This window comes from Eurypyga helias, unplaced genomic scaffold (genome assembly GCF_000690775.1).
Source record: "Eurypyga helias isolate BGI_N326 unplaced genomic scaffold, ASM69077v1 scaffold4562, whole genome shotgun sequence".
Lineage (NCBI taxonomy): Eukaryota > Metazoa > Chordata > Aves > Eurypygiformes > Eurypygidae > Eurypyga > Eurypyga helias.
Genome location: NW_010236447.1, coordinates 62986 through 82164, shown reverse-complemented (window position 1 = coordinate 82164; position 19179 = coordinate 62986). Strand labels below are relative to the sequence as shown.

At 38.6% G+C, this 19179-nt stretch overlaps 1 protein-coding gene across 1 annotated transcript in view; it reads right to left on the bottom strand.

The window, feature by feature from the left end:
- MACC1 (metastasis associated in colon cancer 1) overlaps nucleotides 1-12551 on the bottom strand; it is a gene marked incomplete at its 5' end in the record, with an annotated part of 12890 nt that extends 339 nt beyond the window's left edge. The window contains 3 exons of the mRNA XM_010147081.1: nucleotides 5552-5740; nucleotides 8122-10160; nucleotides 12437-12551. Of these exons, the coding sequence (XP_010145383.1) occupies nucleotides 5552-5740; nucleotides 8122-10160; nucleotides 12437-12551 (2343 nt within the window). The remainder of the gene's footprint in view (nucleotides 1-5551; nucleotides 5741-8121; nucleotides 10161-12436) is intronic.
- Between the last annotated feature and the right edge of the window lie 6628 nt (nucleotides 12552-19179).

Genomic DNA, 19179 nt, shown 5'->3' with positions numbered 1-19179 from the left:
TTTCCCTAACTATGCTCAAATGCTTTCTCATAAAAGTCATGTTGATACTAATACTCCAGTAACCTTATCTTCTTCATTTCTATGAAATTCTCAAATTCTTAGAGGGATACATAATGGAAAGACAAATTCTTCATTCAGATGACTATCACCAAGTCAAAATATATCCCTGTCTGAAAGTATAACTCAAAGTACGGGGGTGGAAGGAAAATATATTTCCCCTTGGTCATTTTTGCAATGCATACACCCAACAGGAGTTTCCCTATTTGGAATTTGTTTGTCCTTTTGATGGTTAATGCCTCACTTTCTGTCATTAACCAACATCCCATTACTTAGCTTGGGACTTTTAAACATGCTCTTATCTTTTAAAAAAATGCTTTATGGTAGCAGCAGCAGGAAGACTATCTATAAAATCACATTTAAAAAAATGTGATTTTAAATTTTAAAAATTTAAAAAATCCTTTAAAATCAGGACATGCAATTTTAAAAGTGACCTGCAAGAAATGAAGGAAATTAAGAGACAGATTACCAGTGTTCCTTATTTCAAACTAGAGCAACTTTATTTTATGCCAAACAAATATGGAGCAGATCCTTAGCATGTGTAATTTGTCATTGATCCAGTGATATTAATTAAGCCATGACAGCATGATTCAGATACCAAGCTGGACTTACATCTTTCAAAGTGCTGATGTCCAGAGTAAGTTTTCTCAGTTTACAAATGAACAGATTGTTTTCCAGCTGCTGGAATTTAACTTTTTTATTTTAATGTTGGCTATTCACTTTCTAGTTTCCTACTCTTCACTGGCAATAAAGGTTTTGAAAAGAACACTAGTTGGCATTGCAGGGATGATACACAAAGTCACAAAAAAACCCATCACTTTCCTAAAAGGTACTGTCATTTGCTGTTTTAACAGAAACACAGGTAGGCATAGTAATAAAAGCATATGGACTGGTGTGTGCACATTTATATATATTTAGAAGTGATCAGGAAATCTTTTAATTCTAAAAGATTTTTTTAATATCTTTTTCCCTTTTAACGGAAATGAAGCTTTCATGGTTCTGAAAGATAACTCCGGAGGAAATTTGTTATTTCTTCAATATAATCCTATGAATTTATGAATAATACACAACATAAAGCCCTACTTCCTTGATTTAAGCTTTCTTTACTGAATCCCTTAAGGAATTGAGTGGAAGAAGAATTTCTTTGCTCATGGCTCTGAGCTTTTTACCACATTTGGTCTAAGAACTCTCAGCATACCCCAAGACTAACTCTATTGTAGTTTCTATAAACATCTTGGCTTCTGCTGCCTGTCTCCCTATCCCCAAATGGAAAAGCCCATCAAACTCATATCCCCAGCAGCATTTTTCAATCTGATTATTCTCAATTCTGCCTTTAGTTTAAGCTATTAAAAAAGTGTCTATGCTTTCAGTGAAGTTTCTCATTTTAGGTCTACAGAGGGAAGAGTATCATTATTTACCCAAAATGAGTAGTTCCTACCTCTTGCTTTTAGCAAGTTTATCTTAAGTCATAACCAAATGATTACAAAAGGAGGAGAGAAAAGTGATTTGGTAATAGGTGGGAAGAAGGAGAGTGACGAATTCTTTCCTTTTATTAGACAGGCTATCTTGAAAACAAAATGTTTTTAATGTACTACTGTAAATACTAGATATTACAACATAATAAACAAATACAACAGTGGTGAGCTGTTTTAATGCTGAGACCAGAAAGCTTCTGTATTCCTTTTTCTAGCTTGATAACCAAGGTAACTAACAAGAGAAACTGAGATTACCTGATATTCTACCATTGGCTATGTCTTTTCTCTGTCTCCTGCTTCCTTTCCTTATATTTCTGCTGGACTGCACTATTTGAAGGATTGGAGTACAGCCTTTCACTACTATGTGAAAATACAGCGAGTGCAAAAAGATGCTACACTTTGACTTATACTGAAGGTCAGTCTGACACTGTGCAATCAGAGAATGAGCTGAAATATGCCTAAAATGCAAACCTTGACACTGTGCAATCAGAGAATGAGCCTAAAAGCCTAAAATGCCTAAATATGCTTTAATATGCCTAAAATGCAAACCCTGCTTTCTTCTACTCTGTCATGGTTTGGGTTTTTTTGTTTGTTGGTTGGTTTTTGTTTGTTTTTTCGAGGACAAAAGGGGGAAATAAAAGGGGGGTGAGAGTGGAGAGCAGGGGAGAAAAATCAAAATCTTTATAAACTGGTCATCAGCAATGCATGATTAACTCAGCAATAATCTACACGCTCGCCATACTGAGCTAACACTGCCAACCAGGCTTTGGATAAGGTCCTTCTCCACATCAGCATACTCTAATGTAATGGCTGAACTGAATTACATTTGACATTCCTGAATTATATCAAAGCAGATCTTCAGGCAAAATATTAAAACACTGCAGCATTCTGGGCAAGTCTCATCATCAGCTGCGTGCATGTTTTCCCTCTTCTCCCACTGCCTCTGCTGAGTAGGTAATAATGATACCTACATCCTCTGCAAAGTGGTTTGGAAATTACTGATGAAAAGCACTTCAAAATCTAGGCACCAATTGTATGTACCTCAAGCTGCCTCTGTGATCATCTGGGAGAAGATTTCTTCCAGTAAGAAAAATATTAAGTTTAATAGCAGAAACATTTGTCATCCAATCAATCCTTGAAGGTAGAACAGTCTTTGAGGGTAATGAATTGGATAGCATTTTCACATAATCCTCAATAATTAGTCAAAACTGATTACTTCCCATCTTTTCTCGGTTTCCTGTTTTCACACCAACTACTATCAAAGAGAAGGCTTTTAGAAAACTCCAGGCTAGGATAGGATAGATTTAATCAAAGTTCTTTTATACCTGCTAAGTAAACGTGACGATTATCAATCATTCTGAAATTAGTCAGACTACTGCTAACCTTGTAACAACACTGGGAGCATCTTCACACAGGTATGAATTTATACTGTATTAGCTGCATTTGTTTTGCTTTCTGAACATACACAAAACAACAAATAATACTGCTTTTTTATGTAGAGATTCAATTCACCAGAGGACTTAGAAGTTCAGAAGAAAACACTGAAATTCAGTAGAAGGTACTGAAATAAGATTAAATTCACAGGACAGTGAGGATGCAGAGTGTCCATGTGAGATACCAGTGCTAGAAAACTGATGTGCTTTGAACTCACACCAGTGTGGACAAGCAGTGTTACAACGCTCACACATAAGCAATAAATTCCCCATGGGCCCATGCTAAGCCTTAAGGAACAACATAAAATTAAAGCAAAATTCTGATCTTTGATTGTTTGTTGAATATTCTCTGAAAAAAATAGAACATACTCTATTATTGGCTTTTTTATGATTAATTTTACCATACTATCTTCTGGCAGCAGACACTGTCAGTGAAAGGCAGAGGATCTTGTAGGTGGTTTATCATAAAAATAATGTTTAAAACCTCTTGAAAATAAAAAAATAGGGCATGTGAGGCAGAAGATGGGCTACATGGAAATAGGCACTCATTTAAAACAGAGTAAATATATACTTATATATTTTTATAGATATAAAAATAAATAGGTATGGTGCTGGAAAAAGAGTTGAGATTGTTTTAGTTCTGCTGACTACCAGCAAAGGAGAAAACACTTCTAAACACCATGGAGACCAGTAGAGTTGCACATTGTTCAGATCTACAGTTCCTTCTGTTGAAAGCTGGGGTTTTATCAGACAAACACAGAAAGCTTACCAAGTAAAACAAAAGTTTAGAAACTTAGACATGTCACTGCATACCAGTAAAAAACAAAAAGAAACACCACACAACACCACAAATAATGGAAATGACAAGCATTCAATTCTGTTTAATATTAGTATTTTAGAATAAGTCAGTAGAAAAACAGAGCCAATGTCAGCGTGATTTTTCCCCTAAAAGAGAGTAGTAGACTAGGCATTGGTAAAGCTGAGAGTTTCATGAGAAAAAATAATTAAGGAGGAAGGTGCATTCAGGCACAAGTAATATACTCAGAATAAATTAAAAAAGAGTAAATACACAAAATAGGTCAAAGAGAAAAACAAGATCAGAGGAGGAGGGGAGGCAGTGCTCGCAAACAGCAGTGATAGAGGGAATTTTGCACAAAAGTGTAGAACCTTCTAAGTAAATGTGTGGAACTTTGGTCAAATTGGGAAGGGAGGGCAGAACATTCAAAGGTAACAAGAGGTGGTGGTTCATGATTAAAGCAGAAATGTCTTGATAGCTATCACCAGCCAGATGAAACTGAAAGACTCACTGGACTCAGACTGTGGAAAGGAATGTATGTTTGGCAGGGAACAGGAATAATCAGCTACAGGGAAAGAAAACGCAAGAAAGAATTTTCTTGAGTAGTTGTAAACCTGTGAATGGGAAACAGTGATTCCTTTGTTACTGAGAGGTGAGAGAGATGGAATTCAGGCTGGATCATGTGTGTAAGTAATTACCTACAGTAATCAGGGGATGATGGTACAGGCAGAGGGAGAGTGGAGCCTGAACATAAGCACTCCAGGCTGAAAGGTCAGCTTGAGCATCATTCAGCAGTGCTTGTAAAAGAGGATGTTCAGGGTAAAACCCAGTCTGGGGCCTAGAAGTCATTGGCACATAACTCTGTGGGAAACAATGGATCTACTGTATGCTTCAGTGTTAAAGTAAGAGTAGAGAAACACAGGAAGAAGCTTGGCTGCCCAGACAAAGGTTTGCCAGGAATGCAGGCTGGCTCTTGGCTCAGAGGCATCAACAAGGGCCCACCCTGTCTTGTGACATACCTGACACTGCATGGATGCTGTGAGTACCTCTGGGCACCTCAAGGCACTAGAGAGATAATTAGGTACCTGAATCGCTCCTTCAGTGTGTACACACTAAACTCCCTCTGAGAGGACAACTTGACTTTTATTTAGAACTCATACTTCTGTATAAGCAGAGTGCTTTACAAGGGAGGATAAATAGCATGACCTACCTGGGAAACTATGAAATTAAAACTTGGATTTGCCATGTTCATATAAGACAGAAGCAGAATGGTTGTCAGAGCTTCCAACCTCTTGTCATGCTACTTAAGCTAAATGACACCAATTATTACACAGGCGGAGAAAAGTGTTAACAGTGGAGGTAAACTTCCTTTCAGTGGATAGAGCAAAAGCTGTACTGAGGGTGATTTGAAGTGGCTCCTGCAAGGACTGGATGGTCTTCCTCACTGTGTCTGAAATGACAGCAAAGGAGTAAGATTAAGCAGACAGGACAATAAGAAGGGGCTGAAAGTGGTCCTTGGGATGGGAGTAAAGAGCTGAAGCTCGAGACACAGACCATGACCTTGGCAGCAAATTAATTTGGCCCAATAACACTGAACAACTGGCCTCAAAGGAATAGCTAGATAATTGCAAGCAAAAGTTGGTGAGAATTTCTCTGACTTAAAGGCTAACATATTACATAAGGAGGCCAAAGTGCAAAAGGAAAGAAGTGCATAAAGCAAGAAAGAAAGGTCCCTGGCTGTGTTTGTGCAGAGAAGCAAGTGTGCGCACACCATTACACCAGAGCCTTACCTCCAGAGCTACTGTGCCATTTTTCCCTTGGTGAGGTACTTCATAAGCCTCGATTTGCTGCTTTGTGAGCCGGGCTAGCTTCTCCGCAAGCTCCCGCCAGTATTTGCCAAGCTTGACAGCTGAAGTCAAAATGATGGTGTCTTGGGTAAGTCGTGCCACTAATCCCTGGCAATCTATTTTCAAAAGTGCCTGCAACAATCATTTTCATTAGTGTTCCTTCACCAGTAATTACAAACAGAACATTATCATTTGTTTTTATAACACTATTCTGCATTTCTAAGCAGACAGGAAGGCTTTTTGTCTATTTTGTGTTCTTACAAAAATATAATGGTTTTTCCTACAAAAAGGTGTTTCCAACAGTTTCATAGGAGAACTACCCACAAGCTTAAAAAAACCTTAAGCTGTCCTTCAGCTGCTTCAGCATTCCAGTTACACATGGATCCTGCCAAGTTTATAGATCCTGAAGGAAAAATATGCTCTTCCAACAAAAATACTTGGGACATCAAATTCAGGTTCATAAAAGTATAAGATGAAGCTTAAAAATGAAGTTAAACCACTATTATACTAAGGTGTGGTCCTTCATCTACCACTTGTTCAGAAAATCCTTAGCCAGTGCCTTTTGATTTACTCCTCCCACAGAACTGATTATTTACTGACTATTAAGCAGAAATGAAAGCATAAAACTCTTCCCTATGCCAAATGATTTTTTAATAACAAGCAAATTAAAATGGTCCTAGGAGTGAAACCCTGAAATAGAGATATGTTGTATTCTCCTCTACTTGTTTCCATAAGAGCTCATGAGAAAAATAGGTATTGTTTTTTCTTCTCTTCAAATTAACAACAAAATGTTCTACTGAAAATGTTGACTTTCTCCATTGAAAGCTCAAGAACAAAATTCTGAATTTCTCCTTAGTTTTTAGATACTGATTTTTAATAAGATATGAATCATTTCTGCAGAAATCAGATATTTGTGTGATTTTATTGCAAAACATTTTCCCAATAAATCCTCATTGCACGCAGTAGAATTTTTGGTTGGCAAGATGTTTGTCTAATGTAAGTAACCAGACAATACTCAGCACGGATGCCAAACTCTCAAACTAGTGCCCCTCTAGAAGGAAATACTGAAGTCATAGTAGTGAGAAGCAGACAATAGTGTACAGTACCAAATTTTCCTATATTTTGGCAAAGTGGAGACAAAGTTTTCTCTGATAATCAAGAAGCCTATTAAACATAAAAATAAGGGATTAATTAAAAGAAATAACCAGTAAATTCTAATGAAAAGTGACATGGATGATGCCTAGCTTTACAAAGACAGGGACCTGCATTGGCACTTCATAGCTCAAACTCATGTACATTTCAACAAAACAGGACATCTTGTTAATGTAGTTATGCTTCACCTTTTGCCTATTCTGTAATGAACTCTCTGTTTCACTATATTGAATTTCAAGTTTGGATCATTTTCATCTTTAGCTCACCACTTCCCTTTTTGTAGAGAGTCACAGCAGACTAAACTGCACTTCATACTTGCTCAGTTTTATTCCACACAGTTTAACAGAGTTTTAAAAGTTATAAGTGGCCACTGCTACCAGAATTTTTTGAATCCTGCTAAAATGCTATCTCCATATTCAAAGGAGATAGACTACTTAAGAGAAGTAAACCCTGTTAAAGTTTGCAATTTGAGATAGTCAAAAGGCTTTAGAAAGGATACAATGTGAATTTTTAAGCACCCAATTTTACAATACATTATTTTCATATGAGAAATTTAATTCTCTTTTGTCCCTAAATAGGCTGGTAGACTTTTCAGCCAGAGCCAAGTAATCATTAATTCTAAATTAATTTGTGCACAGATCCATAAGTAAATTAAGATGGTTAACAATGCAACCTGTTAGCTGGAAGCACCTAGAATAAAACCACTTTTGATTCACGTGTAACGGTATTGAATCATGTAGAAGTTGTCCTGTGGCTTACAAATGAGGCCCATGAAAATATGTACTGAAATACTTGCAATATTATCGATTGGTCATTACAACATTGACTCTGAAGTTGTCATGTGTGGATAGAAAATCTTGTCTTTAACATGTGGGTCAGGATTTCCTGGCTTTAAAGATATGAAGCAACTTTAACATGCACCTTATTTTACAAAAGATAAATAAATAATGGAGTTTCCACATAATAATATAAGGTTACTAAATACTTCACAATAGGAATGTGAATTGCTCAGGGAAGAAATTTACTGTGATGAATTTCCTGGCAAAAGACAAAACTGTTTCAATCACTGCCAGTTAAAAACAAAAAAATCAACCCAGTCATCCTATTAAATGAGCAAGGCTCCTGGAACATTTACACAACAGTGTTTAGAATTAATTAATCAAAGTATTATTCTTCATGACACTCTGGATGTATTTTCCATCTATAGATATCTATAGGTGTCTACAACTTCTAGTAGTATGTTCAGGCCTGTAAAGATTTCCACAAGGTTTCAGAACCACATTTTCCTTTTAACATATTAATATTGAATAGTTTCTGGCCAATGTCTTCCCAATAACCAAGTTAGTTCATGCAATACTTACAACAATGAGCTCATAAAGAAACAGTCTTTTTTTTTTGTTAGCGTGGCAGTCTTCCTTCATCCTCTTCACAACATGCACAACTCTCTCTGATTCTTTATCAGCATGTGCCTCGCTGAAGTCATCCAAAGACATATGTGAATATCCTAGCACCTCAGCCAAAGCTCTCCAGTCATAAACACTCTCTGATACTGTAGACAGAACTACTGAGTAGATGTAAGTCAGTTTTTTGAATGGCAATGCAATTTGTTCAACAAGATTCTTGGTTGTTAGCTCACTATCAGCAGTGTCCATAGCTTGTTCTTTGGAAATCACTTTTACATTTTTGCAGTGTACCAGACCAATTTTTCTTCTGAGAACTCCTACATACCAATCTTTTATTTTAGTTTGTCCAACAGCTTTTACTTTATCTTCACCAAGAAGTGCTATTGTGTCCCCTTTAAAATATTCTAGCAAATAATCAATCTTATTTTGACGTAACACAGTTTTCAAAGCCACTCCGTATGTATTAACGCTCAATGTTTTATCTTGAAACTTTGGATATTTAATAGTTGGTATTAAAAGCAATGGTGCAGACTTGACTTCTTTGCGGTTTTGTAAGCGCTTTGGCCTATTGATAATTCCACTTAACTTTGGAGCTGGATCAGGAGTTGTAACATGGAACTGCGTTACTTGGCTACTTTTTAAGACTTTAATCTGAACAAGGAAAACAAAGAAATGCATCTCCCTACACCCAAGCATGGAAAACAGGAAGTGTTGGTGGACCATTTCACCAGTTTTCAGCTCCTCCTCTTTAATATTTTTGCTTTGGTCTTCCATCTTCACCTCAAAATCTGGATCACAGGATACCAAAGAAATGTTTAAATCTTGTGGTTTTTCAAGCAGAAATGTATGTTTTCCCCACAGCTGAAACACAACAGGAGGCATATTTTTACCCCCCTTTTTTATATCACAAATTGTGAGTTTTTCTGGAATGTAGTTATGACCAAAAACTGTAAAAACTGCTGTAAAAGATGGATGAACATATTTGGGACCATAAATTCCAACTGAGACAGTTCTATGGATATAGTCCCACACATTAGTTGCGGGAGGCTGGATTTTGTTTGCTTGTACAGCAATTACTGCATACATCACATGACTTAGGTCCACTAGCTTCACTTGTATTGTATCTTGATAGGTGTAGGAATTCTCCAGCTTCTTAAAAGGCCCTTCTTTATTGAGACTAAAAAAACACACAATATCACTCATCACTTGGCTGAGTGGATCGTTCTTCACTTTTGCTGCAACTTTCACCTCTAGGAAAATGGCTTCCCTCGTGTTAAGGTTGCTCAGCGTGAGTTCTATCAGGGGACTTACAGTGCTAGACAGCTCATTGTTAAATGACGATGGAGGGTTAAGGATAGCCTTTAAACCAACTTCTTGGAACTCCCCAGGTAATACATGACCCACAGGGACATGAATGTTGATATCTGAGTCAGGTAGCTGTACTGAACCCCCTTCATGATTCAGTTTACAAACTACATGTATGTCTGTAGCTTGTGTTTGTGCCCATCCAGGACTATGGCTCATGGCTTCTAAATCTAGGCAAGACCGGGTGAGTTGTCGGTGACTCAACCAAGCCACCTTGTAGGCTTCACGGTCATTTTGAAGCCATGTCATGTCTGAAACAATAGTTTTTTGAGGTATTGTCTTGTGAGGATTAAATCTTCTATTATCAATAATATCCAGGAAGTCAGAGACACTCTTGGATCGTCCCGATCTTCTTGCTGAAGTCTTTCTTAGAAGACAATCAATATCTAGCTCATCGCCTGAGGAAGCCAAAGAATCCCTGTTGCTAGAAATTTTAGAGAACAAATAGGGTTTTTCTTTTAAGATCGAAAGGTATTTATTATTTTCATTTCTATTTGAAGCTGCTATGTCATGTACAAAAGGGTTGGAGGCTGACAGTTCATTCCAGAATGGATTTGTCTTGGAAACAGCATGGGAATGTTTGAATACATGAGGCCATACAATATCCAAATCCAATTTATTTTCATTGGCATCTGTTTAAAAGAAAAAACAGAAGCATTTCCTAAAACACAGATACTTGAGACATTCCATTCATTTCCAACTGATAGTATGTTAAGCTAACAGGTGACTAAATTTATCCTCCTAAAGTACATATAGACCATTTACATATTTCTCCTTCAGGTTTTCAGAGAGACAATATTGATTTCTAAGTAGCATTAAGAATATTTTTTAGTAGAAAGAGTGCTAACAAATTAGCACTGAAGGATGTAAAGCATCTTCTGTGAGGTGCTGATCATTATCAACTGCTACAACTATTAAATGGTATCAACTATGCTAAGACTCCATCAGGTTTAAACCCTTTATTCGAGTAATTTTTGGTCTCTTACAAAATACCATGGAATTCTTTCCTTTTTGTCTAACACTCTGCAAAGATTCAACAACTATTTTTTCTTTTTTTCAAACACTGTTGGCAATACAGATAAATGTATTACTCGGTATTCTTTTTCATGCTAGTGCACATGCATTTAATTGATAACAGCACTTTTACAATTTATCTCACTGTGTGTGGAATTTGTTACACTAGTTCTAAATTTTTAAAAAATAATTAGTATAACTTATGAGGTCTTGTACAATTTGAAATTTGGAGAGAAATATTTTTATGGCTACTGATTTTTCTGACATTGCATTAAAATATACAACTAGGGGTGTAGAAGTGGTATTTCAACATGCTTTCTAGTAAGAATACTCATTAGTAACAACAGTGTCTATTTATTCTGAAGTCAAGATCTCCTTATATTTTACATTAATAAGTGTTCACATAAGATGGTTTATAGGTTCATTAAGACTCACAGTTCTTGTAACGAATAGAGTATCTGCAATTTTTGTGCTAAGGGATTCTCTTACTTGTTTGACGTTATTTTTCTATATACAGAGATTGTACCATCCCTTCTTTATACATCCTTGCAAAGAATTTTCATTTTAGAGGGAAAGTTCAGCATTTCTATTATTTCAGCATATTTATATCCTTCATTATTACACTTTCCATAGTACCTTCCATCTCCAAGGTTAATAATTATTGCTCAATTGCAAGAATGACAGTTCATTCAGCCATAAAAAGAAGGAAAAAAAAAAAAAGAAGAAATGTTAGTACTTTTTGTTTCATTTGTCATGAATTGTGACAAAAAGCCAAAACATTCCCACAGTTCCATGAAGTGTTCCCACAATTCCAGAAATATTTAAATTTGGAAGAACCGAAGTGAAATTTATCAGTTCCCTAACTGTCCATCTGCAAGGCTCCAGCTTTATCTTGGCAAGAGACTTCTAGGTAAGTTGCTGGGGGAACGGAACCCAGGGGCATCCTCCTCCTCCTCGGGCACCCAGCCTTGGCCAGGGCCACCAGGGCTGAGTTGCTCAAGCACCAGCTGAAAAGACCTTTTTTTTCTGCTCACACACAGAACAAAAACTTTCCTTGCTCTGTGATGCTATTACAGTCAGATGATGATTAGCTATTAAAAAATAAATTAATAATTAAAAAAATGTTAGGACTTTTTTTTTGCTTCCCCATCCTAAAGGACATGTTTCTAGAGGAAAAGTCTGAACAGAGAACTCTGGCAGATCCTGAGTTATTAGGCTGGACGCTTTCTCATGCCAAGGTAACAGCACAGTTTACTGGGGTCAAGGAGGTCAGCGAAGAAATAATTTCTGCTCTCCAACTCATACAGTAAGTGACAGGCTCGTCTCTACTCACACCTGCTACTGGACAAAAAGCTAAGAGAATGCTTGCCTTGTGGAGGGCAATGTTTTCTTAACTTTTGGGTTAAAATAGCAATGAGTTTAAATCAATTTTGCTTAGACTCCAGTTTTTAAACTCTACTACTTCCAAAAATACCTTGCCTTTCTGGTTCTTAGAATCCTAAATTAATGTAGTTTGGCCAAGAACTCGCTCTTCTTTTGCCGGTCCTGACCCAAGTAAACATACCCTAAACAGCATTTATTCATGTAAGGTTAATGATTCCAGCTCTTCCTCCCAAACTGCTTGACCCACATTTGCTATGGCAGGGGATAGAGGATTTCTGAGATAGCAGTAAGTTTCTCCTAGGGGACCTTGTGACAACCCCTTGTGTTCTGACTCCAGGGACATCTACAATGGCCTGAGTAGCGCAAACCACAAGCATTAATTAATTAATTAATTTTAAAAGTGTACAGGTGTTTACACAGTAGCTATAGCTCTTGACACTACTGAGAATTTTGCAGAAATACAGACTTTAGGTGGAGAGCCTTAGTACAGAAACTAGCAGAAGAGACATACTGTAGCTGGCTGCAGGTGTCCGGTCATCCACATCAAGCAAAGTTCCCTCTGACATGCTCCGTGGAATCTCTCCACTGGTTACGGATTCTGTCCCACTGCTGGAAGTGTTCTCCTCCTAGGAAACAGTTAAACATATAAACCATCAACAAATATGCAATTTCAAAGAGGTGAAACTTTATTTTTCTACTAATTCAATTAGTAGAATACTAATTGAGCTTTGTTACTGTGATGTGACACAAATGGAAAAAAAAAAAAGTGAAGCTATGGTGTATGAGTAAATTTATGAAGTCTGTCCAAGAGCATCACAATCCTGAGTGTGTCTTACCATCTAATTTGCAGCAAAACCAGCAGATGCTACAGCTGCAGTGCAATACGGTAGCGCAGTCCATAGCGAAGTACAGTAACTCACATAATTAAACATCTTGCAATTGGAACTGAGCCAGTTGTACAATAACTTCCATTCAGAAGGTTGTGAATAAAAACATTAAAAAAAATCCTAATTCCTGTTTTCAGTTAAGTTTGACTAGAATCATTAAAGAGGAAAAGCTAGATCTGTTCCATCCTTTACCAATTAATACAAAATATGTCCAACCCTTTCTGCTTTATTATTCTTCCTATGCTCTTCCCTGAGTGATCAGGCCAGATTTTTCTCTTGTCTGTACAAGAATGACTTAAAGTGCCCTTCTGCAGTGCACATGCCTTCACAGCAACAGCTCAAGAGAAGATGTTCAGGACTCTCCTCTTCCCTGTTCTGGCTACAAGAAGTTCTGTTTGGTTTTGACACAGTTTGTGCATGGACTGGGCCACACAAGCTGTAAACCAGATGCTGTGGTTGAACGAGAGTCAAGAGTAAACCTACCGCAACGGCGGGGCAGGGCAGGGGGGGCATTGCTCTGAGGCAGGGAACAGCAGAATGAACCTCTCAAGGTACTACTGCCTAATGCTGTTTTCAGCTGCCCAGAAAGAGGAGCTGCAGGTCTTCAAATTTGGGTGTCCTACATGCTAAAGTTACTGTGTCCCTGAAACAAAAACTGGAGGAAATGCAATCTTCTAGACTTTTTTGTGCAGGAGAGCTCATTAAATTAGTGCTATAAACCAAGACATCATTTAGTGACTTTCCCAGAATCCTCTTGCTGATCCTATATATATTGGGGTATAAATGCTGATGGGCAACAGATACATTAAGATGGAGGGTAGAGGAGGGGAGGGGAGGGGAGGTAAAGAACTTTCTGGGTCTATCCATAGGACGCAACAGGCAGCTTTGTTCAGGAGCCTGAAATATTGCAGCCTTTTACTTCTGCAGCAGCAAATGCAGCCTAAGCGATCTCATTTGATCATATTTAAAATGGGGAAGGAAAAAAAAAAAAAGAAAGATACATTGGGCCTGGTTTTACTGTGACTGTAAGAAAAAGGAATTTTCAGTTACAGTTCCAGTAGGTGAGTTATGGGAAAAAAGAAGCGTACCTTTTATCAAAGCATTACTGAATGGAAACTTGCAGCCTCTTTCCATTGCACAATGCCATGGTTTACAACATCTATTTTTAACACTGCAAATGTAAATTGGTACTTTCTGTGCTTCCCACCTTCAGCTAATGGCAATCTGTTCAGGTGCTGATTTGCACTCAGGCAGGCCACAAGGCTGAGGTCAGGCTAAGCCTGACTGTCACACAGCCACCCTGCTACCACAGAGCTGTGCAGACTTTCAGGTTCCTCTGTTACCAGGAATCTCAAATGTTGGACTTGGAACTCCTGATTTCAGAGAGAAGTGAAAGCTAATCTCCAAAACTAATACTTTTGTGGCTTCAGCTATTAATAACCCACCAGAATCTAACTGGAAACTAAAATGCCTCCTTAATCCAAACACCATAATTCCAAGGTCTGACAACCCACACCTGTATAAAAATATCACTATTCCTTCTGTCTCTGCTAAGTGACAGTATATTTGATAATGTGTATGGATTCCTTCAAAGGAAATAAATTTTGCTTTGCTGCTGCACCTCAGAATGTTAAAACAATGAACATATTGGATAAACATGCAAGATTTTTAATCTCAGGCGTCTACTGCAGGGATTGAGGAGGTTTAATCACACCAGCGTAAGGCATCCATAGTCTAAAATCCCAATAAATGTACAAAAAGAAAGTCTACTTTTTACCATACCAGTGTATCTGTTGCCAGCACTAATCTCTGACTAGTAACTTATCGATCAATTGACATGACTCTAAGAACAGTTCTTTAAATAGTTAAAACACCCACAGTTATTTCAGTAGCTGTATGAAGTAGGAGGCACTATGTAAGGATGAGGAAAGAGCACAACAGTGCAAGTAGATGCACAGGGGCTAAAACAGGAAACCCATGGGGGAAGGGAAGGGAGAGAGAAAAATCAAAACAATCTCTTTACACAGTGGAAGTATATCAACAGAGACATGACAACAAGATTGCACACAGAAGTTTTAAAAACACTAAAAATTTCTGCAAATAGAATAAGCCGTTTCCTAAAAGTTCCCCCTGGGAACTCCTTAAAACCTTCACCACCATCCTGGCACAAAGACAGAAAAGGCGGATGCTGAAAAGGAAAACCACTCTCAAAAATAACACCACCACCCTCCTCCTCAAAAGCATTCCTTGGTATGAGAGCATGATGAGGGAGCCCTTGTGATTGAGGCAAGTCTTCAGGCCAGCCAAGAAGAAGATGAAAGGAGGAGTGAAATATAAACATTCCAGGGCAAAAGATGACCACATTTGGTCAGCATGTCAAAGGATGTGGGAAATGCTGGGGACAAGCTGTACATATGCCATCGGGTACCGGGCAATGTGCCTTCTGAATAGTCACATGATCCAATACCAAGGTTGGGTCCCATTTCTCCTGTATTCCAGGCTTAGTGCTGGGAATAGACAAATCCCCGGTACCTTTGTATGGAACTAGGAATATAAGAAAACTCAATACTCTCCCTTTTCCATGGACACATTCTGTGATAAAACAGCATCTCAAATGAAACTTTTGATGGGCAACCCTATTAATTATGAACTTACCTGGAGAAATCCAGAATAAATAATAATCATCCAAAAGAGGAGATCAATGCATGTGGGATATAAAGCCATGCTGATCGGTGGTGAAGGGGAAAGGTATGAAAACATTTTGCTACAAAAAGAGGGAATTATGTATAGGAAGAATCAGAAGCTAAGCTTTTCATTTGCTGTAGCTACTGAGAAAGAAAGATGTAACCTGACAAGTGCTCAATGGTGCAAAGAATTATTTGAATGATGGTATGTCAGCTCACAGTGTGAAGTGATCAGGGCATGATGAAGAGGTTAGAAAGAGATCAGCTATGGAGGTGATCAGGGAGAGAACCTGAGTGACTGCTGAGAGACGTGGCATTTTTCTGTATGAGGGAGTTTGCCAGGTTCACTCCACTGTTCAAGCCTGGAGTGCCTTGCTTGACCCACTAGAGCAGGGGACTCGGGACCCAGAGTGCTGCTGGCAGCACATTGCAGCACCGTTACAGAGGAAGAAAAAACACATTCCAGGAAGAAGAAAGTCTCAGGTAGAAATTGCAGTTTCACAGAAGTTAGGAGACATAGTTGCTGCAAATGGTATTTTTGCTGCATGTGATGCCTCCAGAAAGCTCTTCCAGGTCTTTTAAAATTCAAGTGCACTTCTTTCCTTTTATTCTTTTCAGTCTCTCTACCAAAGAAAACATGTCCTGCTGTGCTTAAAATAGTGGTAAGGGAGAAAATGAGAAAAGCTCAAAAGCAAACACTTCCCCACTGCCTTTTCCCTCAAAAATGAGAGAGAACACATTCCTTTGTGTTTTTAAAGTATCAGCATCCTAGAACAAAACACTAGCAATTTGCCTTTCATTCAACCTTACCCCTTCTTCAAAAGCAGGTTGTGTTAAGAGCAGTGCTCTCTTCTGGTGTCTCCCCATAGTCTCCTACGTTAACTTTACATGGACAGTGTTATGCAATCACACTATTATTCACAATGATTCATGGCCTTTGTATCAAGAAGATGAAATTTATGCATTTGCAGAGACAGGACAAGCAACACAAGCAGGTAATGGAGATGTCCCTCATTCCTCAGGCTGTCTTTTAGCCTTCTTGGAGAAAAACAACTTGCTAGTTACCTAGTTTGGGTTGTTAGACTTACTTTACAGGTTTATTTCTGACAAAGGTGCAACATATATTCACGAGAATGTTCAGTGGTCCCGAGCTGACCAAATACTAACTAGAATGAAATATTCAAATTCTATTAAATAGAGAGAAGAAAAGGAACTCTAAAGAGAAAGCAATATACAAAAGAGAGGTTGTTTCAAAAGGCACTACACATCACCATCATATCTAAAACACTGCCCGTTCCCAGAAGATTAACATGTTTCTAGATAAACATTATTTACAGTAATGGGTCGTATTTTAACAGTCCCTCAATACTTGTGATGTGAACAGCTTTATGTAGCTCAGAGTGTTGTGAGGGATGGTTGGACCCAAGTTTACCAATCTTTGGTTACAGGGCTGGACTGTGGTACTGCAGCTAATGGTGATAGTACAGGATAGCAAATTAAACCTTCAGTTGAAGTGACAAACTACTTCTGTCTGATGCACGTGAGGCAGTCAAGAAAATGCTGTTGTATCTGATTTTGAACAGGGGCAGAAATGGCTTTTAAAATTCAGCCTCAAGAAACCTCAACCCTTAACTTACTAATACTTGACAGCAACATTAATGCTTTAGTATGACTCTATTACTTGTCACTGTCTATAGTGATAGAAAACCATTTTCAATTGATATATCTACTAGTTGACTCTGGTTAAATAGTTGCCATGTTTGGTACCTACTTTTTCAATGTTCTGGAAATTTATCACCCTGTGGGAAGTGCAGAGCCACTCACACTCACTTCTGAACACTTCACCCTCTTTCCTGAACTCAGGGTTTAAGCTTTCTGCAGACTGCACATACATCTACACTACTGCTCGTAATACTTCATCTGAGCTAGCGTTAAAGGGTAGAGCTAGTAGTCTCAGCACAATGAAAACAGGCCTTGAAGTGGGTCATCTTCTCAGTAGATTTCCACAACTTCACAAGTGGGTTTTTACAACCTCTGCTCAGCTCTGCACAACCCAGAACCGACTGCTTTACAGCCTGGTTGGGGAACACTAGGCAAGCAAAAATTACTATATCATAGACACTCCCCCTACACAGCAAGTATCCTGTCTTCTCTTCCACACATCTACGCTTCTACAATTGCTTCTTGTACGGATAAGGGCTAGAGCATTTCTTTTCAATGATAAACTTTACATTTGGGAATATTGCTTTCCAGAAGCCCCAAGAATGTGTAGTTAAGTTTTGATGTTTTCTTTTGGGTTTCAGCTACCATTCTGAAATACTCCATGGTTTCTCTTCAGCCTCAGGAAAAAATAAATATGTTACCTTCTACTTATATTACTAAGTAAGTTTTTAAATAACAGGAAATGGAAAGTAAAGACATCACTAACATGAATGAAAGGATCCAACTTTGTACTATTGAACTGTAATTGTTCTTTTTGCTGAACAGAGAAAACTTTGCAAGTTTATTAGCTTAATTCTTCTATGAACTCATTTCTTTTCCAACTCTCAAAAGCCTCTAAAAGCAATAATAGTTAAAAATCACACTGGATTCCCACTTGTTCTATGTAACCATACATACTTTGGTAGCACATCTAGTTTCTTGTCTTTTGGGAAGTCGTATGAAAACACTCCTGGGTCCTTCACAGAGATTATAATACAAGTTATTACTGACTGTGATGCTAACAGAATTATTACTTCAAAACAGGTGTTGAAAGTACTCTGTACATAAGGAACACCCTCTCTTTAGCCGTTTCACTACACAGTTGAAGTTTCCATTTCTAGGTGCTGCAAGTGTTTCAGTGTCACCAGAATAAATGCAACTTTGCAGAGCAAATGCAAAGAGACTATACCACTTTCTGCATGTAAGCTAGTGCCCTGCTGCCCCTCCTTGGGTACTTTTAGTGTTTGTTAGGATGAAACAAAAACCTCAACTTGTCAAACTTTTGAACAGCCTAGAGGAGTGGGAGTGACTGGGAATCTCAAAATCTCTGCTAGTTATTTATATCCTTGTGAACTCTAGCTGTGATCACGGGTTTGTAAGTACAGGATACCTCCAAAGTACTCAATATATGTGTTGGATTCAGTCAGGAAAGAGTTGACTCTCTTTGCCATGGCTGTGTTCCTGAATGCAGAGACCAGTACTGAGGGGTTCTTGGCTGGCACTGGGGAATGCCTGCACCGAATTCGGGGTCTTTCTCTGCTTCTGGTGCTGCAGCTGTGTTCCCAGCTTTCTCTGTCTCGCTGTGGGCGGTGCTGGGGACACACAGTTCAGGCAGCTGACCCCAACTGACCAAGGAAATATCTCATTCCACAGTACGTCATGCTGGGGGCAGAGGCGGGGAGGGGGGCCGGTCGCCATTACTCTTCCTCCCTTGCTCGTATACTGCGTGGCTCCTGCCAACACTCTCCCTGACTCCTGCGTTTGCTGCTTCGCTGACTCCTGTGCTGGCTCATTTGTGAGGGAGTTGGTGGGTTTGTTTAGTTTTCCTGGGCTTGCTGTCACTGATGGGGTTCATTCAGAGTCTGCTGCGACAGCGCCCGGGCTCCGGACTTCGGGCTGTGGCTCTTGGCCTGCGACTCTCGAGCTCTCTAGGTCTGACTCTCACCACTCAGCATTTTGTTCTGCATTGGTCAGTGGGTGGC